This window comes from Engystomops pustulosus, chromosome 9 (assembly GCF_040894005.1).
Source record: "Engystomops pustulosus chromosome 9, aEngPut4.maternal, whole genome shotgun sequence".
Taxonomy (NCBI): Eukaryota; Metazoa; Chordata; class Amphibia; order Anura; family Leptodactylidae; genus Engystomops; species Engystomops pustulosus.
In genome coordinates this window covers 106,247,373-106,273,683 of record NC_092419.1, presented here as the reverse complement: position 1 = coordinate 106,273,683, position 26,311 = coordinate 106,247,373, and the positions used below count along the sequence as shown (strand labels likewise).

General features: G+C 46.7%; 1 protein-coding gene across 1 annotated transcript; it reads left to right on the top strand.

The window, feature by feature from the left end:
* The first annotated feature begins 3,414 nt into the window (after positions 1-3,414).
* On the top strand, positions 3,415-22,670 carry NOXA1 (NADPH oxidase activator 1). The gene is made up of 16 exons (XM_072125365.1): positions 3,415-3,664; positions 5,565-5,647; positions 5,722-5,830; positions 5,906-6,043; positions 7,266-7,373; positions 7,852-7,911; positions 8,022-8,059; positions 8,152-8,290; positions 8,375-8,434; positions 8,620-8,689; positions 9,371-9,435; positions 9,518-9,772; positions 11,009-11,190; positions 20,476-20,581; positions 20,743-20,866; positions 22,248-22,670. Exons 1-16 carry the CDS (start codon positions 3,491-3,493, stop codon positions 22,340-22,342), a joined length of 1,806 nt encoding a protein of 601 aa, XP_071981466.1. The 5' UTR covers positions 3,415-3,490; the 3' UTR covers positions 22,343-22,670.
* Positions 22,671-26,311: the final 3,641 nt, after the last annotated feature.

Genomic DNA, 26,311 nt, shown 5'->3' with positions numbered 1-26,311 from the left:
CGCGGTTTGTCCAAATCCGTCGGGTTGTCTGACGGCCACGTCACCCGATTTCTGTTGCGTGCAAGCCGGCGACTATGCGCCAAAATCCGGTCGCATGCGCCAAAATCCTGGGGCAATTCGTCATAAACAGAAATATTCGGGAAACCCGACGAAAGTGCAGCGTTCAGACCCTTAGTAAATGAGCCCCAGGTGTGCAGGTGATTGTACAATGCCGGGTCATATATAGTCAGTGATGCCCCCGCCATGGAGGGAGCCGGGGATAATCATCTCTGTGTAATTATTGACTCTTCTGGATGTTCCATGTTGTTACCATTTTGTGTGTTGCAGGTGCAGTGGCCGCCCATCACACCGTCATCTCCTATGTCCGCATGGCCCTGTGCTTGGTGCCCATCATCACACTGGCGTATCTCCTCCAGCGCTGGCATTGTAGCTGTACATCCGCCTGATCCTCTGGTTACATCACATTATTACATACTGTGCACAAGAAGAAACCAACGTGAAACCTGTACATACTTTTGTTCACCTAAGCAGACAGGATATTTCTTCTACTTAATAAATAATAATAATCTTCATTTATATAGCGCCATCAAATTCCATAAAATATACTAATAAAATCTGAACGATAAAATAAACGACTTTGGTTTACAGCGTATAAAACTAGTTTTAAACCTCTGAAAATCTTTTCAATATTTGGGTGTCGTCTCATATGCCGGGTGAGGTTGGGTTGCGGCCGCCTGCTGATCCCACACTCACCCTTTGGACAGAACCAGTGTGGAGCAAGGCAGAAATCGGGGAGGCCTCCTGAGAAGTCCAGTGACCCCGGCCCCAAGCGACCGATACAAGGAGCCGAGGCAACACAGAGCGGCCATGATTGAGAGGAAACCAGGAGGACGAGGAGGTTCCCTGCTCCTATCGGTGCCCCTGCACGCAGACCACTAGCAGTGCGGGGGAGGTGGAGGAAATGGTCAATGGGGCAGATTTACTTACCCGGTCCATTCGTGTGCCAGCGGCGCGTTCTCTGTGAAGGATTTGGGTCCGGCCGGGATCACTAAGGCAGTTCCTCCGACGTCCACCAGGTGTCACTGCTGCGCTGAAGTTCATCGGAATGCAATGGAGTACACCAAGCCAGGCCGGGTGCAGGTAAGCGCGTGTCAAGCAACACTTTTTTTTTTTAAATGCTGCGGTTTCTCCGAATCCGTCGGTTTTCGTACGGCCACGCCCCCCGATTTCCGTCGCGTGCATGCCGGCGCTGATGCGCCACAATCCGATCGCGTGCGCCAAAATCCCGGGGCAATTCAGGGAAAATCAGCGCAAATCAGAAATTTTCGGATAAACCAACGCAAAAACGCAATTAGTAAATGACCCCCATTGTCGGTGCCACGGTGCAGTGTCTGCATGTCCTGCCCCCATTTGTCCTTGTGTGGCATCCGGCTCCCTAAAGGAGCTGATCCCTGTCTGGGACCTGTAGGCGACACAGGAGCCTACTTACATTGAGGAGGCAGATGACTTGTCACCATGACACAAGTGACACATTGGGGCTCATTTACTAAGGGTCCGCGAGCCGAACTATCGCCGGAATATCTGATCATTTCCAATGTGCGCCGCATTTAGAAGGGCTTTTTGGCGCACGCAATCGGATTTTGGCACATCGGCGCCGGCTTTCACGTGACACAAATCAGGGGGGGGGCATCGGACGTTCCGACGCATTCGGACCGAGCGCGGGATTTAGCATGTCAAATTGTGTTGCACTCACATGCACCGGGAAGAAGAAGGTGAACCCCAGCGGACCTCAGTGGGGAAGCGACACATGCAGGATATCGGGCGCAGGATCTTAGTGAATCGTACCGGACTTCATCCACGTCGGACGTTCGCGACAGGACCGGGTAAGTAAATGAGCCCCATTGTAATAAATGGTCCCTAAAATACCCATATATTACCATATTGTAGTATGGCAGTATATGGTAGGATCAATCATACAACCGAGGGTTAAAGTAACCTAGGGGGTCTGACTGACATATAGTAAAAAAAAATCTAAAACATAAATCCCTAAAACCCTAATAATTAAAATTGCCCCCCTTTCCCTAGAACTGACTAAAAATAAACAGTAAAAATCACACATGTTAGTTATTGCCACCTCCCAAATGTAAGATTAATCAAAATATTGTCAATTATTCCAAGCATTTAACCCCGTATTGGAAAAGAGCGCCCAAATGTCCGAAACACCACTTTTCTGCCATTTTGCAACATATAAAAAATGTAATAAAATGTGATCAAAAGACCGTACAGTCCTCAAAATGGGAGCAATGAAAACCTCACAAAAAATGACACAGCTCTGTAATCCGAAGTCTGAAAAATAAAGATGGCGGAATGAAGATTCTTTCTATGTACAGTAGGTTTTAATTAATTAAAACGTACATATTGAAAGCAATTGTTTTTTTTTTTTGTTTTTGTTTTTTTTTACCATATGTGTGTTTGGAAAGGGGTTGTCTTATATAGCGAGTATATCCCAAACTCCCAAAATACGGTATTCAAACGTATTACACTTTTATATGTTTTTTGTTTTGTAAGTGCCAGACACCAGACTGATACTTTTTACCTGCACTGATACATTGTAGCAAACTACTAGAAAACTTTGTGCAGCCAGCCAGCCACTGATGTAATAAACTCACAGTGCGGACTGGTAACAGTCTCGTAGGATTTAGTATAATGCGTGTAGATTTGTCCTGGAACAGCTCAGTCCGTGAAGATTCAAGTTGTAGAATTTTTAAGAACGGCCACTTGGCGGCGGTACCAGGCAATTTATAAGTGGATGGGGTGTGGGTATGGTGTTTTGCATTTAGATAAAAAAGTTCAGCTGATCAGTGATCTTCCTTCCATATGGAGACATAGGGTGATATGGTAACAATGACCACCCCTAAGGTGACAACTGGGGGACCGCATCATACTCGGAGGAGGTCGAGCTTCAACGGGGACTAGGAAGCTGCTCAGAGATTATGGGGAGATGGAAGGAGCTAAATTCAGGGCAATCCTGGAAAACCTGGTGGAGACTGCAGAAGACCTGAGACTTGGGTGTGGGGTCACCTTCCAGTAGGACGACCTCCCTATAGATACAACCCAGTCCAATCCTAAATCTCATCAAGAATCTGAGGCTTCACAAACCTTAGTGATGACAAAGGTGCAGTCCAAAATAAAAGACAATGCCCCCTCCTGTAGACTTATGACGGGTGCTCTGAAGTTCTAGTTATACCAGTGATTGTCCTCACACATGTATGATGTCACGGCTCAGAAACTAATGTAAGATGAGGAGGAAGGACAAAGACGTCTTTCTAGGTAAATTATCAGGTGCCTGTTGCTTCACAGTGATGCAAGGCAGGAATTTAAAGGACGGGCTCAGTCAGGAGGTTTGGAATCTAAGGGAGGGACACAGGAGCAGTCACTTCCTGATAGACACAGCACCTGTCGTCTGGATCCTTATTATATCTTCCTCAAGATGCCTTACAAGGATCTGGTGAAATGCTGGCACGAAGGAGTCCTGGCCGCGGAGAAGAAAGACTTGGACTCTGCCTTGAAGAGCTTCACCTGCATCGAGGATCCTCCTTCAAAGATCTGGTTCAACATTGGTTGTATCCATCTCCTGAGAGAAGACTTCCTCAATGCGCTGCAGGTACGAAGCCACCAAACCTTAAGACTGAGCAGACTATGGGAGACGTATCTTACACAGGGCTTCCCCTATCCTATCTACATGACACTTTATCTGTTCAGAATCCAAAGTTCTGAAAGTTCTGCAACTTTCTCATAGACTTTGTGCTTTATTACATGGGAGATGTCTTCCAGGGGTTTTCTTTGTTCATTCCCTTGCCCAATTCCTTTAACCTCTGGTGTCTTCCACTCTGCCATCCTATAAGGGCGCAGTATTTGGGGGATCAGTTTGTCGACAATCCCTTCCTCATCCCAGCCTTCCTCTTGGGGGGAATCTGATGTCCCATTTCTACCAGGAGCTGGCATGGGTGACCATATATGCTGCAGCTGTACATCATTCACCGTCTAGGGGTAGTAGATTCCACCCTGGCTTTCCCAGATATATGCTCAAAGTGTGCGGAGACCTCACTGGCTCTTACCTCCATCTTCTGTAGTCCAGCTCTGTAGCTAAGGGATTCTGGGAACAGGTGTGTAAGTTTCACAGAACTGGGAGTTGTGGTCTTGGCTGGTAGGGCAGTGCCATCCCTCTGCGGAGACTTTGTACTGTACCAAAAAACAGTGGTGAGATTCTAGATGTCTGCCCATTCCCCAACTCAACGAGATTGGATCAAGGCTCAAAAATAGCGGATCATTTGGCTTGAGTTGCCCTTTATGGTTTCATGTCATTCTGATGATATTTGATGATTTGCATGATAATATTGCAGTCCCCGCCTGTTTTATGAGCCTCGGCGTGGGCGGCTCTTGTTTGTGTTGTACTGTTTTTGGTTTCTCTTTTTGCCGTTCTGTCTACAATTACTTGTATCAGTAGTGGAGCGATGTCATCCGCTTGGATTATCCCATATTTGCTAATGATTAGTCCTACGAGACCTGTGGACACTACTGTTCAATTTGTTTTCCTTTGATCCCTGGAATAAAGTTCATTGTTGATTTATTACTTATCCTAAGGATGGGTCACCATTGCCATTTTGGTTGGGGTCTATCATAAAGCAGAAAAGTGGCTGCAGCATAAACTCTATACATATAAGTGGGAGCTGATCTGCAGTAACCAGGTCTGACCACTACACACAGAACGGTGCTGTCTACTTCTTGTTCCATTCTCTATTAAGCTGCTGATCTGTGGGGGTGCTAGGTGACAAATCTACATCATTCTGCTACTGAAGACCTAAAATATCAATATGTTTGGGCCTAGGAAACCCCCTTTAAAGGAAACCTACCACTTGTAGTGGCAGGTTTCCGATAGCAATACCGGGCACCAGCTCAGGGTGAGCTGGTGCCGGAGCTTATTTTAGTTAGTGTTTTAAACCGCGGTATCGCGGTTTAAAACACTTTTTAAACGTTATAGCCGGCGCAGGCAGGTACGCGCTCGGCGCTTACCGTGCACGCGGCTACATAGGAAGTGAATGAACTAAAATAAGCTCCGGCACCAGCTCACCCTGAGCTGGTGCCCGGTATTGCTATCGGAAACCTGCCACTACAAGTGGTAGGTTTCCTTTAAATGATCTGTAACTTGCTATCAGAGAGAGGTAACATACATTGTTGTATTGTTGTTAACTTTACACAAGGATGTAACATTCCTATTCACTGACAGCAAGCAGGGCTCTTAGTAATAGTGAGAAACTGAAACACAAAGTCAATTAGGAAATCCCGGAATGTGAATCGTGAGGATTATTATGTCCGTAGTGAATGTGTCACCCCGATACAAGGAAGTGAAGGAAGAAAACTCAATATATTTCACATTGATCTCTGACCTCAGTATAAAACTGCATGTGATCTTGTCATATCAGAGACATCAGGTCTAGTAAGAGTTAAAGGGGGGGCTCTATGTATGGATGTATGGGGTACATGTGATGTGTCTCTGCCCGCAGGCTTACAGTCAGTCTGTTACTAAGGACCAATGTCTGGCGGTAGGTTTCTTCCAAAGAAGTTATGTGAACTATAAGCTGGAGAGGTAAGTGCATCTATTCCTTGGTAAGTAGCTTCCGCCGTGGGCTATTCACACGTGTGTAACCCTCCTCTCCCCAGGTATGAGAAGGCGCTGAGTGACTGCCACTTGGCGATGGCCCAGCTCAGAAACAACAGCGTTATAGACTACAAGCAGCTGGGTCTGCAGCACCTGCTCCACGCCTGGGAGGTAGGTAGACACCGGTGTAGCAATGCCCGGGCTGACCTCTAGGGACATCACCCGTGACTGTTGTGTCTGGTGCAGGTGCTGTATAACACCGCGGTCATACTCTGTCACCTGGGCAAATGGGAGAGCGCAGAGCAGAAGATCACAGAGGCCGCCAGATGGGTGCCAGGGGAGATCAGGAACGCCAAGCTAGAGGCCGCCAGTGTCCAGATAAAGGTAAGGTATTATTAGAAAAATAGAGAAAGACATTTGCGACGGCCATCCATGACGAACAAATCGTTCTTGATCTATAAGCAATCATTTTTACTAAGTGTCCGTCGAACGCATTTGCATCGGGTTTCGCGATTTTTTCCAATTTGCCCTGAATTGCCCCGTTTTTTTGGCGCACGCGATCGGATTTTGTCGCATCCTCAACCAAATAGTGTCGCAAGATCAAGCACTCACATGCGCCAGGAAGAAGAAGGTGAACTCCGGCGGCCTCAGCGGGGGAAGCGACACATGCAGGAAATTGGACGCACGATATGAGTGAATCACAGCAGCTCTGAATCCTCGTCGCACTTTACGGATCGGGACGGCAACGGGACGGGTAAGTAAATGTGCCCCATTGAATCCAGTTCTCTCCACACAGAGAAAGCCTGTGAGCTTTACGTACTATACACAGAGAAAGCCTGTGAGTCCTACGTACTATACATAGAAAACGCCTGTGAGTCCTTTGCACTCCAAATAAAGAAAGCCTCTAAATCCTGCTCAAGCCTATGAGCCTTGCTTATTTTCTCCACTCATGGAGAGAGTCCTGCTCACTCTGCCCACTCATCGAGAAAGCCTGTGAGTCCTGCTCACTCTGCCCACTCATAGAGAAATCCTGTGAGTCCTGCTCACTCTGCCCACTCATAGAGAAAGCCTGTGAGTCCTGCTCACTCTGCCCACTCATCGAGAAAGCCTGTGAGTCCTGCTCACTCTGCCCACTCATAGAGAAAGCCTGTGAGTCCTGCTCACTCTGCCCACTCAAAGTGAAAGCCGTAAAATCCTTCTTTGAAATCCTCTCTTAAAGAAACATGCCTAACCTGCTTCCCTACCTGCACCGCACGGATGATCTGTTGTGTTATGAAGGATCCATCAGTCATCATGTTCCAGGGCAGAGATAACAGATGCAATTCTGTGAGTCCTGGAAGCATTTTATAAACTTCTCCTTTTATGTACTAAATCAAATAATAATTTTTTTTTTCGATCCGTTTCTCCCATTATATCCAATGCTGTAATCAGATCCTTCTTTTCTGCTTTTTCCATACTATTCATGGATTTGGATAGAAGATGAGGAGCCGTCATGTGTATCCGGGGCAGAATAACCTTACACTGTGAAAGTCTTCTGCACTGCGCTTGTAGCTCCTGATCCAGTGATATAATAATTATGTGATCTCACTGTGTATTGTATGTACAGAGGCAACGTCTTCTACAGCCAATCCATGTGGCAGACGGGGAGATTTTCAGGCCTCGGAAGCAGGAAGTTGAGCAGCTGAATTCCAAAGATTTCCTGGGTAAACCCAAGGTGAGCGAGCAAGGAGTGACTACACCCTAGAGTATGACGGGAATCTACTACTCAGGAGGTTCCACGGAATCTGAAGCAAGATGTATACAGATAGTATATATTACATCATAAGTGTATAGAATCGCTGGGACTGTTACAGGGGGACTCCACCAAAACCAAAACATGAGAATTCTACCCCAAATTTAATTGACCATATACGTCCCTCTAGGCGCTAGTGGAGCCACTCTTTCCTTCTGTTACATTTCCCTTAAAGCGGTTTTTCCACAAACACTGAGACCCCCACAGATCATGAAAACGAGGGGTCCGATGGGGTCCCACATACCTCCGTCGGACCCCTCGTCCCTCCGTCAGTCTAATGGAGCAGACAGCCGCGCATGACCGTTCTTCTCCATTAATCTCTATGGAGCTGATGGAAATTGCCGAATGCCAGGTAACTCTTTTATACATCTTTATTAAATTTCCTAAATTTGCTCCTCAGGTCATCTCCTCTGTGGTTCCCAATGACCAGTACAGTGGGTTTGAGCCCCTCCGACCTCAGGTAAGTCCCACAAACCTATATCCAATCTCTGCAGAATTTTCGGATATCTCCCGGAACCAGCATCCCGATACAAAGTAGATAACTTTTTGTTAATCTCTCTCTTACCGCAGAGGCCAGGATTTTACCAGCCGCACCGGGAGGCCATGCCGTAAGTTTTGTATATTCTCTTCCTCAGTATAAATAATTAGGATCTTGCAGGGAGTAGGGACCTAACCTATGACCTTTGATGTCCTGTGTCAGAGGTCAGGGTGCAGGATATCACCGCGTGATGGTGCATTATTATCCAGAGGACTCCGGGGAGGTGGCTGTAAAGGCCAACAGCATCTTGTTTGTTCTGACAAAACATGGAGATTGGGCGACGGCCATCCATGACGGACAAGTAGGTCTTGGTCTATAAGCAATCATTTTTTTGAACTGGGCGGGGCCATGACAACTTCTTTAAACTTTTGCATCCTTTTCATAGAAAATCCTTATTCCAACAAATTTTTTGGAGCCGGTGGATGCACCTAAAGCAGATATGAAGGTAATTGCATCACATTTTCCTTCAATTACTTAAAGGGGTTACAGTCCCAGACACTGTAGTGGAATTGAGCTGCAATGCAAACCCAATCCATGGAGAGGCATGGAAGTATTTTTGGAAGAAGGCAGCCATGTTTTTTACATGACAGTGTCCATTGCAGATAATATTTTTGCTTTTTGTTTGTGCAGAAAATTAACAATGGGATACCTCCACCTCCGATGAAGATGCCACCCACTAGACCCAATGCGAAGACTTCTGGTGAGAAGTGTAGCGAAATATTAGGGGAAAGTTGAGAAATTCAGGATTAAGAAGTATGAGGTTTACACTTCTGGCCGATGATAAAATGGAAAAGTCTTCCTGGTTGCTTGCTCTCGGTGGTGGTAGAAGGTTGGGGCCTAGAGTCATATTTCATCTCTTAGAGCAGTGATGGCGAACCTTTTAGAGACCGGGTGCCCAAACTTCAACCAAAACCTACTTATTTACCATCGAGTGCCAACTTGACAATTTAAACAGCAACTTATTGCTCTCTGTTGTTCCACAACATTTAATCGTATCAGCCCCCTGAGGACACCAATACAGTTGAAAGCAGGAAGGCAAATTCAGACATCATTGTAGCTTCTCTCCAGGATCTCTCTCTACAGGGAGAATCGTGGGGCCAGTAGTAGGAACTCCAAAAATATTCTGGCCCTGTTCACACCTTCGTACTCCTCTTGCAGTTCCAATCAGTCAAGGATACGTCACCTTAAAAGAGGGCTGAGAGCTGCATCTCAATTGTCTAGGAATGCAGGAAGATTTAAGTCCTGTCTGGTGAACTTTGTCCTGGGGTGACAGCCTGGGTGCCCACAGAAAGGACCCCGAGTGCCACCTCTGGCACCCGTGCCATAGGTTCGCCATCACTGTCTTAGAGTATATGATTCGGATGATTATGGTTTATTATAGGTACTCCTCTACCATCTCAGCAGATACCACCACGGCCCACCGCTGACCCACCATTATCCGGTGATGTACGTATAGGTCTCGGGGGAAGAAGTGATCACATCCTACAACATGTTCCATGTCTTCATATAACTTTTCCATCTTTTCTAGAGCCTGAAAAGACAAGATCCAGATTCACCTCCAAAACAAGACCAAGTGGTGTTCAAGACTGACCATGAAGAAGACAAGGAAGAGATGGAGAAGAAGGTTCCTTCTGGAGAAGAACCAGTAGTGGATGGGTCCGTTCACCTTGGTCCGGTGGTGGTGACAGAACCTATGGTGATCCAGAACCCCACCCCAACAAAACCTCTTCGGAGAGTGGAAATGGCCGTCATGCTACAGAGGAGTGCGCCCATCAACTCCGAGGTAGGAAAGGGAAGGAGTCAAGTCAACTTATGTAACTTACTGGTTAGGGAACCATATAACATGTCTACAGGTCCAGTTACCATGACCCAAAGGTATGTCGGAGGAAATAAATGGCAATGTTCAAAAGGGGTGTCCTTAAAAGGATCTGAGCTCCATTATATGTCACAACTCTAGGACAAAGGATTTGGTATTTTGAAGGAAAATAAATCCAGACCCAGTCACAGCTGATTCATTGAATTATACCTTGTGGAGGGCCTGAAGGGAGGAGCAGGACTCCTCTAGGCTCTGGTAAGGCTTTAGAAATACAGTCATTATGAGTCCTGCTCCTCGGTTCAGGCCCTGCACCATGTATTATTCAATGAATTACCTGTGACTGGAGTGTTCCTTCAAGTAAGACAAACTCGTAGTTGTTATTAGTTAGGATACAATGTTTGAGGCTTTAACAATAATACATAGGGGCACATTTACTACTTGTCAGGTTTCCACACTTTTTCCGTATTGCACTGAATTGCCCTGGGATTTTGGCGCACGCGATCAGATTGTGGCGCACCGGCTTACATCCGACACAAATTGGATGGCATAGACGTCGGACAACCCGCAGAATTTTAAAACGAGATTGTGTCGCAAGCACTTACATGCAGTGGGAAGAAGAAGGTGAACTCCGGCGGATCTCAGCGGGGGAACCGACGGATGCAGGAAATCGGGCGCACAAGCTACGTGAATCGCGGAAGAGCCGAATCCTCGTCGGACAATGCACAGCGGGGATTGCGACGGGGCGGGTAAGTAAATGTGCCACGTGGCTCATTTACTTACCCGGTCCAGTCGCGATCCCACGTTGCATTGTCCGACGAGGACTCGGGTTCTGCCGGAATTCACTAAGGTCGTGCGCCCGATATCCAGCAGGTGTTGCTGCTGCGCCGAGGTCCACCGGAGTTCACCTTCTTCTTCCTGATGCATGTAAGTGCTTGATCTTGCGACACATTTCGTTTTTTAAATTCCACTTTTTTTCCGACTCCATCGGGTTGTCCGAAGGCCACGCCCCCTATTTCTGTTGCGTGAAAGCCGGCGCAATTGTGCCAAAATCCGATCGCATGCAGCAAAATCCCGGTGAAATTCAGCGCAAAATGAGCCCCATTGTTTCCAAATCTGTATAAAGTTGAAGTCCAGATATTCCCATAGACTCCCACCACTGCAAATGTCACCTCTAAATTCTACCCTCTTATCTTTTCCTTTCAGACAGATAAAGAGAACGTATGTCAAGAAGAGTCATCACAGAAGGATGGAGTTATCACAATCCAGGTCCATACAGAATTCACTGTAGATTTGTCAGTGAGTAAAAACACCACCTACGAGGAATTTCAGCGCCTCCTCAGGGACAGCCTGAAACAGCAAGGAGAACAGATGAAAATCGATCTGAGGTACCTCATACAATCTACTATTTATTATACTTACCATAATACACTGCACAACTCTGCACTCACTATTCTGCTGCTGGTGCAGTCACTGTGTACATACATGACATTACTTATCCCGTACTGATCCTGAGTTACATCCTGTATTATACCCCAGAGCTGCACTCACTATTCTGCTGCTGGTGCAGTCACTGTGTACATACATGACATTACTTATCCTGTACTGATCCTGAGTTACATCCTGTATTATACCCCAGAGCTGCACTCACTATTCTGCTGCTGGTGCATTCACTGTGTACATACATGACATTACTTATCCTGTACTGATCCTGAGTTACATCCTGTATTATACCCCAGAGCTGCACTCACTATTCTGCTGCTGGTGCAGTCACTGTGTACATACATGACATTACTTATCCTGTACTGATCCTGAGTTACATCCTGTATTATACCCCAGAGCTGCACTCACTATTCTGCTGCTGCTGCAGTCACTGTGTACATACATGACATTACTTATCCTGTACTGATCCTGAGTTACATCCTGTATTATACCCCAGAGCTGCACTCACTATTCTGCTGCTGGTGCATTCACTGTGTACATACATGACATTACTTATCCTGTACTGATCCTGAGTTACATCCTGTATTATACCCCAGAGCTGCACTCACTATTCTGCTGGTGCAGTCACTGTGTACATACAAGACATTACTTATCCTGTACTGATCCTGAGTTACATCCTGTATTATACCCCAGAGCTGCACTCACTATTCTGCTGGTGCAGTCACTGTGTACATACATGACATTACTTATCCTGTACTGATCCTGAGTTACATCCTGTATTATACCGCAGAGCTGCACTCACTATTCTGCTGCTGGTGCATTCACTGTGTACATACATGACATTACTTATCCTGTACTGATCCTGAGTTACATCCTGTATTATACCCCAGAGCTGCACTCACTATTCTGTTGCTGGTGCAGTCAATGTGCACATACATGACATTACTTATCCTGTACTGATCCTGAGTTACATCCTGTATTATACCCCAGAGCTGCACTCACTATTCTGTTGCTGGTGCAGTCACTGTGTACATACATGACATTACTTATCCTGTACTGATCCTGAGTTACATCCTGTATTATACCGCAGAGCTGCACTCACTATTCTGCTGCTGGTGCATTCACTGTGTACATACATGACATTACTTATCCTGTACTGATCCTGAGTTACATCCTGTAAATCTTTTATTTTATATATAAAAATGAAAAACATTACAACAATAAACATAAATAAAGCCATAACTTCTGGCAAAACAAAACAATAATACAAACTAAAAGAGACTTACGAAAATCTCCTGGCCCAGCCACACACACACCACACAATCAGCATTATAAAACAAAACCTTCACCCAATCCCACCACCTAATTTTTTTTTTTTTTTTTACAATTTTTTTTTTTTTAATTTTTTTTTTTTTTTTTTTCATAAATAACTAAAGAATACACAGCAAAAAAAAGACAAACAGGAAATAAAAACATTAAATATAACTAACTAAATCCCACGCCCATCACCCTCCCACCCAGACACTGGTCTAACGTCCAAAGTTCGCGCTATATAGTCCAGACCAGTGCCCAGGATCATAAAGTCCAAATCCCGTCCACCCCCCTCCCAACCTAACACCCTAACACCAACACCCCAAAACCAACCACCTATATACACATTAACTATAACTACATAAATACACAATGTACACAAGATACAAACACATTAAACATATCAACATATAACAAACCAACCACATAAAGCCCAGGTTCGGCGCCTGCAAGCCCTACATCTCTATATGCTCATAACACAAAACAAAAATCTACAGTGTCAGCTTCAGCCCAACACCAGGAGCGGAGATGACAGACTAAGGGACACTAAAGGAGAACCCCCTCCAAAGGAGAGAGGCCCTCCCCGTGCCCAGCCTCTCATACTCCAGAGAGCGCACCTTCACCAGGTCACCCAGAATGTTCCTAACCACCTCATCCACCGGGAGGATTTTACGCTGCGTCGATACTAAACACCGTGCGTTCCACGTGTGGTACCTGACCACTAGACTGACTAGAAATAACGTGCATCGGTCCCGGCCACCCAGGCCTCTGAATGCTCCATAGGCCCACTCCGCATAGGAGAGACCGGCCAACCCGGGCCAATGGATGGAAGCGCCCACCCGGTTGTACACCTCTGTGTTAAAGGGACAATGAAGCAGGAAGTGGTCCATGCTCTCCAGCAGACCACCGCACTCCTCCCGGGGACAACCCCTTTCCTCAGAGCTCCTACACTTCAGATTGTCCCTCACACACAGCTTTCCATGGAAGCAGCGCCAAGTCAAGTCCCAAAACTTCAAGGGGATCCTGATGGAATTCAAAAGACCTAAACCCACCCCCAGATCCCGACTTGGGCAATCCCTGAGGGCCAGAGGCTTCTGGAAATGGGTCAACAGAACCCTTTTGTCAAGGAGTTTCCTCGACATGGTCCTGATCTCCCACATTCCCAGACCCCACCGGCGAATCACCTTCAGAACCGGGGTAGCGTAAGCCGGAAGATGCCCATGTGGTGTACGGAGATCCTTCACTCGCCCTCCTGTCTCCCATTCCTGGAAGAAAGGCCGAAACCATCCCCTACAGGAGTATACCCACGGAGGAGCCCTCTCTTTCCAGAGGTTTGCGATATTGATCTTAAGAAAGGTATTCACTAGGAACACCACAGGGTTGACCATACACAACCCTCCTTGTCTCCTCGTGCGGTAAGTAACCTCCCTCTTGATAAGGTTCAGCCTATTCCCCCATAACAGCTGGAAGAACAGACTGTAGACCCGAGTCCAGAGGGGTTCTGGCAACATGCACACACTGCCCAGATATATCAGCAATGGGAGCAGGTAAGTTTTAATCAAGTTCACCCTTTCCCTGAGGGTCAAAGACCAACCCTTCCACTGGTCCACCCTCTGAGCGGCGATCTTAAGCCTGCCATCCCAGTTTTGCATGGGGTAATCCCCCTGGCCAAATTCGATGCCGAGAACTTTGGCAGAGTCTTGGGGCCCTGGAAGAGTGTCCGGGAGATCAAAGCCTGGATCCCCCTCTCCCAGCCAGAGACTCTCACACTTATCCCGGTTGATCTTGGACCCAGAAGCCTCTGAGTAGCGGTCAACCTCTGACATCACCCATTGCGCCTCCCCTCTCGAGGACACAAAAACGGTGACATCATCAGCGTACGCTACCACCCTTAGAGTGGCTTCCGGTGCCTCCTGGTCCATCCCGACTCCCACCAACGGCCCACGATCAACCCTCCTAAGGAATGGGTCAATCGCGAACACGTATAAAAGTGGGCTCAGAGGACAACCCTGGCGAACACCAGACCCGACCTCAAAAGAGCGGCCAATCCAACCGTTCACAAGCGGGAAACTCTCTGCCCCTGCATACAAAACTTTCAGCCAATTGACAAACTCCCCCGGCAGGCCATACCTCAGAAGGACAGACCAGAGGTACTCGTGGTCAACCCGATCAAACGCTTTTGCCTGATCCAAGGACAGCAAGTACCCCTTCCAGTTACCAGCCCTGCCCTGCTCCACTGCCTCCCGAACACAAAGCACAGCACTAAATGTACTGCGGCCTGGAACAGAGCAGTGCTGGGTCCCCGAAAGGAGCCGGGGCGCAAACTGCACCAGCCGATTAAACAGCACCTTTGCCAAAACCTTTCTGTCCGTATTGAGAAGCGCTATGGGACGCCAGTTCTCAATACGAGATCGGTCCTTACCCTTTGACAGGATGATCAGGGCAGACCTCCTCATTGACTTCGGCAGAGCGCCCGAGGAAAGACACTCATTGAATACCTCAGTCAAGAGGGGAACCAAGGCGTCCTTAAAGGTCTTATAGAACTCAGATGTTAAGCCATCCGGACCCGGCGATTTCTTGAGGGCGAGCCCTTCAATCGCCAGGCTGACTTCCTCTTCCCTGATCATCTCTGTCAAAACATCAAGAGAGGGGTCTACTCCTGGCTCAGGGACAGTTTCAGCCAGAAAAGCCGATATCACATCCCGATCTAGATCCTTCCTGCCCAAGAGGTGTGAGTAGAAGGATCTGACGACCTCCAGAATCCCTGATCTGGACCTTTTCAGGGATCCCGTACTGTCAACCAGTCCTGTGACAACTTTACCATTCACTGACATCTTGCAGTTTCTGTAAGGGTCGGGCGAGCGGTATTTCCCGTAATCCCTCTCAAAAACCAAAGATGCGTGTCTATCGTACTGACACCTCTTCAGCAAGGATTTCACTCTGGAGATGTCCTCACGACTACCTCCAGTCGAGACGAGATGCTCGAGTTTCCTCCTCAGGCCCTGATACAGGCGGTACCTGTCCAGGCTCCTGAGGCTCGAGAGCTGGCGGAAGAATCTCGCCACCCTTTTCTTGAGCATCTCCCACCACTCTGACTTACTGCTACAAAGGCCCAGCAATGGTACCTGGCTCTGAAGAAAGTCCTCAAAGGATTGTCTTATCTCTGCTTCTTCCAGGAGAGACGAATTGAGCTTCCAGTAGCCTCTTCCCATCCGGGGGGTCTCTGTAACATTCAGAGAAAACAAAATTAGACAGTGGTCGGAGAACTCCACCTCAACAACGGACACTGCTGAAGAAATGGCTTCCTCCTTTAAATAAAACCTGTCTATTCTAGACCTGCAGCTACCCCTATAATAGGTGAACCCCGTGTGGCCTGGGGTGTGCCGGATGTGGACATCCACCAGGCGAGCCTCACTAGCTATGCTATTAAGAGCGACGCTATCATAAGTCAGCTTGTCTCTGGAACCTCCCCTATCCTGGGACCTTGTGACAGCATTGAAGTCCCCTCCAAAGACCACCTGCCGACTTGTAAAAAGGTAGGGCTTGATCCTCATAAAGAGACACTTCCTGTCCCACTTGGACTGGGGACCATAGATGTTAATTAGGCGCAGTTCTTGTCCCTTCATGAAGACATCCAGGATCAGGCACCTCCCCATTTCTAACTCAATAACTCGTCGGCATTCTACCGGCGCGGTAAAAAGGACCGCCACTCCGCTATACGGCTCGGCCGCAAGAGACCAATAGGAAGGCCCGTGTCTCCATTCCCTCTTAGCTTTAAACACGGCCGCCAAATCTGGCAGCCTGGTCTCCTGCAAAAATAAAATGTCGGCTTCAACACGGCCGAGAAAATCAAAGGCCGCAAATCTAGCCGCATCAGACTTAATGCTGGCGACATTAATGGACGCCAGCGTCAACGGAGTGGGTGCCGCCATCATGAGTGATTGAGTTAGACGGCTTTTTTCTTACTATTTCCCTTCCCCCGACTCTCCTCTGAAGATGATGCCTTTTCCCTTCAGAATTGGGGCAACTTCTTTTTAACGAAATTGAGGTGTCCATGTTATTACTGGCCCCCAAGGACCCACCCGGACCACCCTCTCCTTCGTCCTTGTCTCCTGACTCTGAGTCAGTCTCCCACTCTGAGGACCCGGCTTCCCCAGAGGATAGAGACTCGGCGCCCCCTGCAGGCTGCTCCGCCGCCACCTCCAGAACCCCACCCTCAGCCTCTCCTTCCGAGGAGGCGATCTCATCGAGGGTGAGGAACCGGTTGGAAAGCTCAACCAGAGGGGAGGAAGTTTTCCCTTCCTTAGGTACCTTAGATACGCCGCGTTTTTTCTTTTTCTGCTTGCGCTTATTTTCTAGCCAAATCCTGTTATCCTCATCCATACTCTCATAATGGGAGGACGTGGAGGACATGGCACCTTTCTCGCGCTCCATCCTCCTGACCTCCTCATCCAACTCATCATCCCTCAGGGCCTCAGTAGCATGACCAGCCTCTGAGGAAGGACCAAGGGTCACCCCAGCAACCTGAGGCTTCCCCAGTTCTCTCCCTTTTTGTCTGGCTTCAAGCCGCCTCAACTGAGAAGGTGACTTATTCTTGCTTTTCTTCACAGGCCCCTCAGCTCCTCCACCTCTGCTGGTACCTTCCCCAGCAGAAGCAACCACATGGCTCTCCTCCACTGGGGTCACAACCGCATTGGCAAAGGAGCGAGGACAACGGCTGAAAGGGTGACCGAGCTCACCACACAGGTTACACCTAATGTCCTTACAGGATGCAGCGAGATGACCTAGCCCACCACACAAAGCGCACTTCTGCACTTGGCAGCTGGCGCTAAAGTGTGTGGGGTCACCGCACCTGTGACAGACCTTCGGCTGCCCCTGGTAGAAAATCAGGATTCTGTCCCGCCCAAGAAAGGCTGAAGAGGGAATGTGGGCGACTGTGCCGCCTGAACACTTCAACTTCATCATGAAGGTCCAGGCCCCAGACCAAATGCCAAATTCATCACGGTTTTTCTGAGGTACCTGTACAACCTCACCATAACGACTGAGCCACGTCATGATGTCCATGCAAGAAAGTGACTCGTTACGGGTCAAAACGGTCACCTTCTTGACTGTGTTTTGGCGAGACACTGCTTGCACAGCAAAGTCTCGCCAGCCAGGCTCGTTCTTTGCCAGCTCATAATTCGACCAGAAGAGCTCTAAGCCCTCCGGCCGGACAAAGCTGACATCGAACTCCGGAGTACCATAAGGATGTATCAGGGCAAAGATGTCACTAGCCCTGAAGTTCATCCTCAGGAGGAGCTCCACCACCCTTGACCTGGGTGGGCATGCGTCACTGCCCCTCCAGCGAAGACGAACCACATTCCTACGGGAAGCTCCGGGCCCGGTTGTGGGTAAAGACCATACAGTCTCTCCCCCCCTTTTCTCTTGGAAGGCTGCCAGGCCATGCCTGTCTGTCCAGAAGGACAGATCAACCTCTCTCCCCTCTACATTGATTGACTTTTCCCCTCTCCTGAGAGCCTCCAGAAGACGCCTTTGCAAAACGCTGTTCCCAGAGCCAGGAGACAAGGAGTTAACCCCACTTGCCCCAGCGGTGACACTCGCATAGCTCCTTATGGGAGCGGCCACCACTGGGGGTGCAGATGGATCAGCACAAACCACATGATTAACCCCCTCACCACCATCCACCACTCCCACACTCACCACACTATGTACATTACTGTCTCGCTTCCTTGCATCACTCACACCAGCTGGGCCAGGAGGACCTGGGGTTGCCTCAGCGTCACTGGGCACTGGGGGTAGAGCCACCTCCATAGCTGATTCAGCCTGAGAAGAGGCAGCTCCAACCCCGATCTTACTTGTGCCCTCTGCCTCATTGGCATTAACCCCTTGTTGTCCCGCAGTTTTTTTAAGGTTGGAGCATCGCTGCTCGCTGGATGAAAGAGGCCTCCTGTCTTTATTTACTCCGGACAGTCTCTTTGTGCCATCTCCAGGGTCAGATGAGCCAATACAAAATAAAACCTTTCCTGCGCCCTTTCCCACAGGCTGCACAGGGCGCTTGGGAGGCGCCGCACCACAAGCCCCAGCAGCCCCATCACACTGCCGCTGCTCACCGGACCTAGCAGCAGCCACAGTGCTAGGGACTACAGGAGCAACCGCCACTGCCCCTGGCACTGGGCCACCCCCCCCTCCCACTGGGGGGCAGCGCACAGTACCAGGACCTGCTGGATCGCCCTCACTGTCCGGCCTTTCGGCCGATGCCTTCCCTGCACCATCCTTGCTACTACAAACAAGGCTGGTGCTCTGCGCCATGATAGAACGTGGCTTTGCAATCTCCCCGCACCCTGGCACCGAGTCCACTGCAGGATTCGTGCTGGGCTGGGCAACGGGGCCTACACGACAGGCTGGCACTGCTGCCCGCCCGGAGGGAACAGGGAGGGGACGAAACACCAGATTCACCTCCTGAGACGCCTTGGTCTTCCTGGCTCTCTTCTTTCTCTTTAGGTCGTCATCTGGCATATCATCGCCGAAGGAAAAGTTCTGGAGGTGAACTGGGGACTCAAGCTGACGGATCTGAGCCATTAGCGCCCCCCCCTGGCCGCTGTCATCACTTTCCTCCTCCAGGTTGGCAGAGCCGCAGCCTGATGGTAATGGCGCTTGCTCTGCAGGCAGCCTGTCGTGCGAGGCCTGCTGGTGTTGGTGCAGGCCACCAGACGGACACGGCTGGTCTTCCTCATCCTCCTCATCATCGCCATCATCCGCCTGGATCTCAAGCCCCTTTTGCTTTCTCAGCTGCTCCAGGCGCATTTCCTCAAACCGGGCGTCGTTTTCCAACTTTTCGCGGAACGGACCGCTGTGCTCGCGGATAAGATGTCGCTTCTCCTGCAGAGCGGTGACCTCGGCTTTTAGTCTGTCTATGGTGGTAAGTAGATCAGACTTTTTCTTTCTCTGCGTAGCCACCCCCGCTAGGGCCAAGGTCTCCCTTATCTCCTCCTGGAGCCTCCTCAGCGCTTTTCCGGCTTCCTCGTACTCACGGAGGTGCTCAGCAATCCGGGAGCCATAGATGGAAGCAGACTCCCGGGCCTTAAGTTCACCCCATGCTTTTTGCACACCTCCGTGAGCACCCAGCTTTTCAGCTGAACCACCCAGCTTTCCCGCACAGTCACTCAGCTTTCCAGGAGGAGCACTCAGGCTGATGTTACTTGCCTTGATCTTCTGTGATCTGGAGACCTTGCAGCTTCCCTGGGTCTTGGGGGTGGCAGCCGAGGTCACATCGCTGCGTCCTTGGCTCCGGGCAGATCTTCTTACCCCCTCCGCTTTGGCCGGCAACTGGCTTCTCCTGCCCCCCGCCGGCCTGGTCCGGGAGGCAGAAGCCTGGGATTTTCCTGGCTCACTCATCCCAGAAACCTACTCCCTCCCTGGGGAGGAGAGAGCAGGCCTGGGTGGATTGGTCTTCCACCAGGTGGTGCAGGAGCTCAGTCACAGACAACCACACCCGTCAGCAGTTCACAGCAGAATGATCCAGCACGAACTATTCTGCTGCTGGTGCAGTCAATGTGCACATACATGACATTACTTATCCTGTACTGATCCTGAGTTACATCCTGTATTATACCCCAGAGCTGCACTCACTATTCTGCTGCTGGTGCAGTCACTGTGTACATACATGACATTACTTATCCTGTACTGATCCTGAGTTACATCCTGTAGATCTTTTATTAAGAACATAACATAAACCAAATATAATATACAATATATACAACATATTTACGATAAGCCCCATTCACACCTAGCACATTACACTCTTGCGTTGGACACTCTGGAGTTTCAGGGGTAACAATACAAGCAGTGACTGTATTAATAATAATAATAATAATAATAATTCCTAGATAAGTCATTAAATGAAAGTAAATATTGATCAGTTACAGAGAAACAGAGGGTAAAGAGTTAACACCGGTGAGCGATGACAGAGACCTACAGGGAATGTGGAAACAAGCGACAAATAAAAGACTGATGCTGTGTTGTAAGGTAAAGTATGATTAGAACAGCGCCACTCCTCTGTACAGGATGTATGCAGTATTGCAGTTCAGGGCCATTCACTTAATGGAGCTGAGCTGTAATTCCGCACTCGTACACATGTGGCGCTATATGTGATGTAGGACAGTACTGACTGCCGCTGCTCTGTGCAGGACGCCTATCACTGCGTGGGGAGGCCCATCCTCTATCAAATGAAGGCCATCCATACGTATACAGCAAAGGGACCCGAAGATTTACCCTTTAAGCAGGGAGACATCATCGATATCTTCTCAGAAGGTAAGAACTTCCTCTCAAGATTAACACTTTGTTGACTTGCTTAAAGGGATCACCAAAAATTGTTGCCTTTTAAAGGACATCTCCCGCCAGGATGAAGGATTGTAAACCAAGTACACAGACATACTGGTGTGTGCCCCCTCTGTCAGCATCTGTTCTTCTTTTAGCTTCCTAGGACCTTGTTTTTACGGAAAAAAATGGTTTGTAAAATCATGCAAATGAGCCTGAGGGGCTCCAGGCTCCATAGATGTCAATGGAGTCCGGAGCCCCTCAGGCATAATTTTTAAACCCTTTAAAAAAAAAAAACAAGGGCATAAGATGCTGCAAGGGAAAAGGATGCTGACAGTGGGGGCACAAACCAGTATGTCAGTGGGCTTGGTTTATAATCCTTCATCCTGGTGGTAGATGTCTTTTAAAAAGATCACTAACTCATGAGGTGAAAAATGTCACTTGTCCACTTATCTCTATGCTTTCCATTACTATAATAATAGTAGAACTATAATAATATATAATAATAACAACATAATAATATAATAATAACATAATAATAATAATAATAATAATAATAATAATAAAATAATTTGTAAAATACATGTAGACTGCACTGATTTGTTACTTTGTTGCATTTCTCTGCCTGAGGAAGGGTCTTGTAGCTTATCTCTATTCAGGCCATTACTAATAATGGATGGTTTATAGCATTTATTTATAGCTTTTTTAGCATTTTTATTACTTTTGGCTATTAAGCTTCTTTTTTCTGCCTGTGGGAGGGTCAGTTTGCTATTCTGCCTTTCTCTATGCAGGACATTGCTAATAATGTATATTTTACCACATTCAGTTACACTTTCAGCACCTTTGAGTTAATTTAGGGATCTGGATCTGTAGGACATGTAGGAGGGTCCGCTTGATTGTCTTATCTCTATGCTGGCCATTACTATAATAATAATACTAATAATAATACTAATAAAATAATTTGTAAAATGATTGTAGACTGCACTGATTTGTTACTTTGTTGCATTTCTCTGCCTGTGGGAGGGTCATGCAGCTTGTCTCTATTCAGGCCATTACTTATAATGGATGGTTTATGGCATTTATTTATAGCTTTTTTTTTAGCATTTTTTATCACTTTTGGCTACTTAGCTTCTTTTCTCTGCCTGTGGGAGGGTCATGCAGCTTGTCTCTATTGAGGCCATTACTAATAATGGATGGTTTATGGCATTTATTTATACCTTTTTTTTTAGCATTTTTTATCACTTTTGGCTACTTAGCTTCTTTTCTCCGCTTGGTTGTCGGCTTATCTTCAAACCTGAAACCTATATTGCACGTGGTTCGGGAGCCATGTATCACTAGTCTAATATGCACATTTTCCTATGTTTTTACCCCACAGTCAATGAGGAATGGTTGGAGGGTCACTGTGGGGGAAGTATCGGAATATTCCCAAGGTGTTTTGCTACTAAAGTCAATGAGCGCAGCACATCATAGAGGGAGAACACGAACTGATACCATATGAGGTCTATAAAGAAGTGGCTTCTGTGCAGCGGAGGTGAAGCTCTCCTGGATCCGTACTGGTCCAAGTGCATGTGACACAGGGGGAGCACCTGTCCGCTATAACACGGGGGTCACTGGAGGACGCGGCCGGAAACCTGAACAATCTTATATTGGATTTTTTCTTATCTTTAAAATGATTCCTGATACATTATATATATTATATGTTTCATCAAAATGTAATGTATAAGTAATAGGAGTCTTATGTCATGTTTATTATCTCTTTGTTATGTTATAGAATTTTCATTAAAATATTTGGACATCATTTTGTTTCCTTAAGATTTCTCTACGACATTTTATCTGACTTCTGATATAAATGTATCCTTGTGTAGATAATGTATGTACAGCCGGTATAACCTGGGGATCTCCTGTATATAATGATATATGTACAGCCGGTATAACCTGGGGATCTCCTGTATACAATTATATATGTACAGCCGGTATAACCTGGGGATCTCCTGTATATAATGATATATGTACAGCCGGTATAACCTGGGGATCTCCTGTATATAATGATATATGTACAGCCGGTATAACCTGGGGATCTCCTGTATATAATGATATATGTACAGCCGGTATAACCTGGGGATCTCCTGTATATAATGATATATGTACAGCCGGTATAACCTGGGGATCTCCTGTATATACTGATATATGTATAGCCGGTATAACCTGGGGATCCCCTGTATATAATGATATATGTACAGCCGGTATAACCTGGGGATCTCCTGTATATAATGATATATGTACAGCTGGTATAACCTGGGGATCTCCTGTATATAATGATATATGTACAGCCGGTATAACCTGGAGATCTCCTGTATATAATGATATATGTACAGCCGGTATAACCTGGGGATCTCCTGTATATAATGATATATGTACAGCCGGTATAACCTGGGGATCTCCTGTATATAATGATATATGTACAGCCGGTATAACCTGGGGATCTCCTGTACATAATGATATATGTACAGCTGTATAACCTGGGGATCTCCTGTATATAATGATATATGTACAGCCGGTATAACCTGGGGATCTCCTGTATATAATGATATATGTACAGCCGGTATAACCTGGGGATCTCCTGTATATAATGATATATGTACAGCCGGTATAACCTGGGGATCTCCTGTATATAATGATATATGTACAGCCGGTATAACCTGGGGATCTCCTGTATATAATGATATATGTACAGCCGGTATAACCTGGGGATCTCCTGTATATACTGATATATGTATAGCCGGTATAACCTGGGGATCCCCTGTATATAATGATATATGTACAGCCGGTATAACCTGGGGATCTCCTGTATATAATGATATATGTACAGCTGGTATAACCTGGGGATCTCCTGTATATAATGATATATGTACAGCCGGTATAACCTGGAGATCTCCTGTATATAATGATATATGTACAGCCGGTATAACCTGGGGATCTCCTGTATATAATGATATATGTACAGCCGGTATAACCTGGGGATCTCCTGTATATAATGATATATGTACAGCCGGTATAACCTGGGGATCTCCTGTACATAATGATATATGTACAGCTGTATAACCTGGGGATCTCCTGTATATAATGATATATGTACAGCCGGTATAACCTGGGGATCTCCTGTATATAATGATATATGTACAGCCGGTATAACCTGGGGATCTCCTGTATATAATGATATATGTACAGCCGGTATAACCTGGGGATCTCCTGTATATAATGATATATGTACAGCCGGTATAACCTGGGGATCTCCTGTATATAATGATATATGTACAGCCGGTATAACCTGGGGATCTCCTGTATATAGTGATATATGTACAGCCGGTATAACCTGGGGATCCCCTGTATATAATGATATATGAACAGCCGGTATAACCTGGGGATCTCCTGTACATAATGATATATGTACAGCCGGTATAACCTGGAGATCTCCTGTATATAATGATATATGTACAGCCGGTATAACCTGGGGATCTCCTGTATATAATGATATATGTACAGCCGGTATAACCTGGGGATCTCCTGTATATAATGATATATGTACAGCCGGTATAACCTGGGGATCTCCTGTACATAATGATATATGTACAGCCGGTATAACCTGGGGATCTCCTGTATATAATGATATATATACAGCCGGTATAACCTGGGGATCTCCTGTATATAATGATATATGTACAGCTGGTATAACCTGGGGATCTCCTGTATATAATGATATATGTACAGCCGGTATAACCTGGGGATCTCCTGTATATAATGATATATGTACAGCCGGTATAACCTGGGGATCTCCTGTATATAATGATATATGTACAGCCGGTATAACTTGGGGATCTCCTGTATATAATGATATATGTACAGCCGGTATAACCTGGGGATCTCCTGTATATAATGATATATGTACAGCTGGTATAACCTGGGGATCTCCTGTATATAATGATATATGTACAGCCGGTATAACCTGGGGATCTCCTGTATATAATGATATATGTACAGCCGGTATAACCTGGGGATCTCCTGTATATAATGATATATGTACAGCCGGTATAACTTGGGGATCTCCTGTATATAATGATATATGTACAGCCGGTATAACCTGGGGATCTCCTGTATATAATGATATATGTACAGCCGGTATAACCTAGGGATCTCCTGTATATAATGATATATGTACAGCCTGTATAACCTGGGGATCTCCTGTATATAATGATATATGTACAGCCGGTATAACCTGGGGATCTCCTGTACATAATGATATATGTACAGCTGTATAACCTGGGGATCTCCTGTATATAATGATATATGTACAGCCGGTATAACCTGGGGATCTCCTGTATATAATGATATATGTACAGCCGGTATAACCTAAGGGATCTCCTGTATATAATGATATATGTACAGCCGGTATAACCTGGGGATCTCCTGTATATAATGATATATGTACAGCCGGTATAACCTGGGGATCTCCTGTATATAATGATATATGTACAGCCGGTATAACCTGGGGATCTCCTGTATATAATGATATATGTACAGCCGGTATAACCTGGGGATCTCCTGTACATAATGATATATGTACAGCCGGTATAACCTGGGGATCTCCTGTATATAATGATATATGTACAGCCGGTATAACCTGGGGATCTCCTGTATATAATGATATATGTACAGCCGGTATAACCTGGGGATCTCCTGTATATAATGATATATGTACAGCTGGTATAACCTGGGGATCTCCTGTATATAATGATATATGTACAGCCGGTATAACCTGGGGATCTCCTGTATATAATGATATATGTACAGCCGCTATAACCTGGGGATCTCCTGTATATAATGATATATGTACAGCCGCTATAACCTGGGCATCTCCTGTATATAATGATACATGTACAGCCGGTATAACCTGGGGATCTCCTGTATATAATGATATATGTACAGCCGGTATAACCTGGGGATCTCCTGTATATAATGATATATGTACAGCTGGTATAACCTGGGGATCTCCTGTATATAATGATATATGTACAGCCGGTATAACCTGGGGATCTCCTGTATATAATGATATATGTACAGCCGGTATAACCTGGGGATCTCCTGTATATAATGATATATGTACAGCTGGTATAACCTGGGTATCTCCTGTATATAATGATATATGTACAGCCGGTATAACCTGGGGATCTCCTGTATATAATGATATATGTACAGCTGGTATAACCTGGGGATCTCCTGTATATAATGATATATGTACAGCCGGTATAAACTTGGGATCTCCTGTATATAATGATATATGTACAGCTGGTATAACCTGGGGATCTCCTGTATATAATGATATATATGTACAGCCGGTATAACCTGGGGATCTCCTGTATATAATGATATATGTACAGCCGG

What these genes read in the sequence shown, in the direction of transcription:
- NOXA1 (XM_072125365.1), top strand. Translation starts at nt 3,491, where the DNA reads ATGCCTTACAAGGATCTGGTGAAATGCTGGCACGAAGGAGTCCTGGCC. An exon ending in ATTTCCTGGGTAAACCCAAG is followed by an intron (nt 7,374 to 7,851) that starts GTGAGCGAGCAA and finishes TTTGCTCCTCAG; the next exon opens with GTCATCTCCTCTGTGGTTCC. An exon ending in CCGCACCGGGAGGCCATGCC is followed by an intron (nt 8,060 to 8,151) that starts GTAAGTTTTGTA and finishes GTCCTGTGTCAG; the next exon opens with AGGTCAGGGTGCAGGATATC.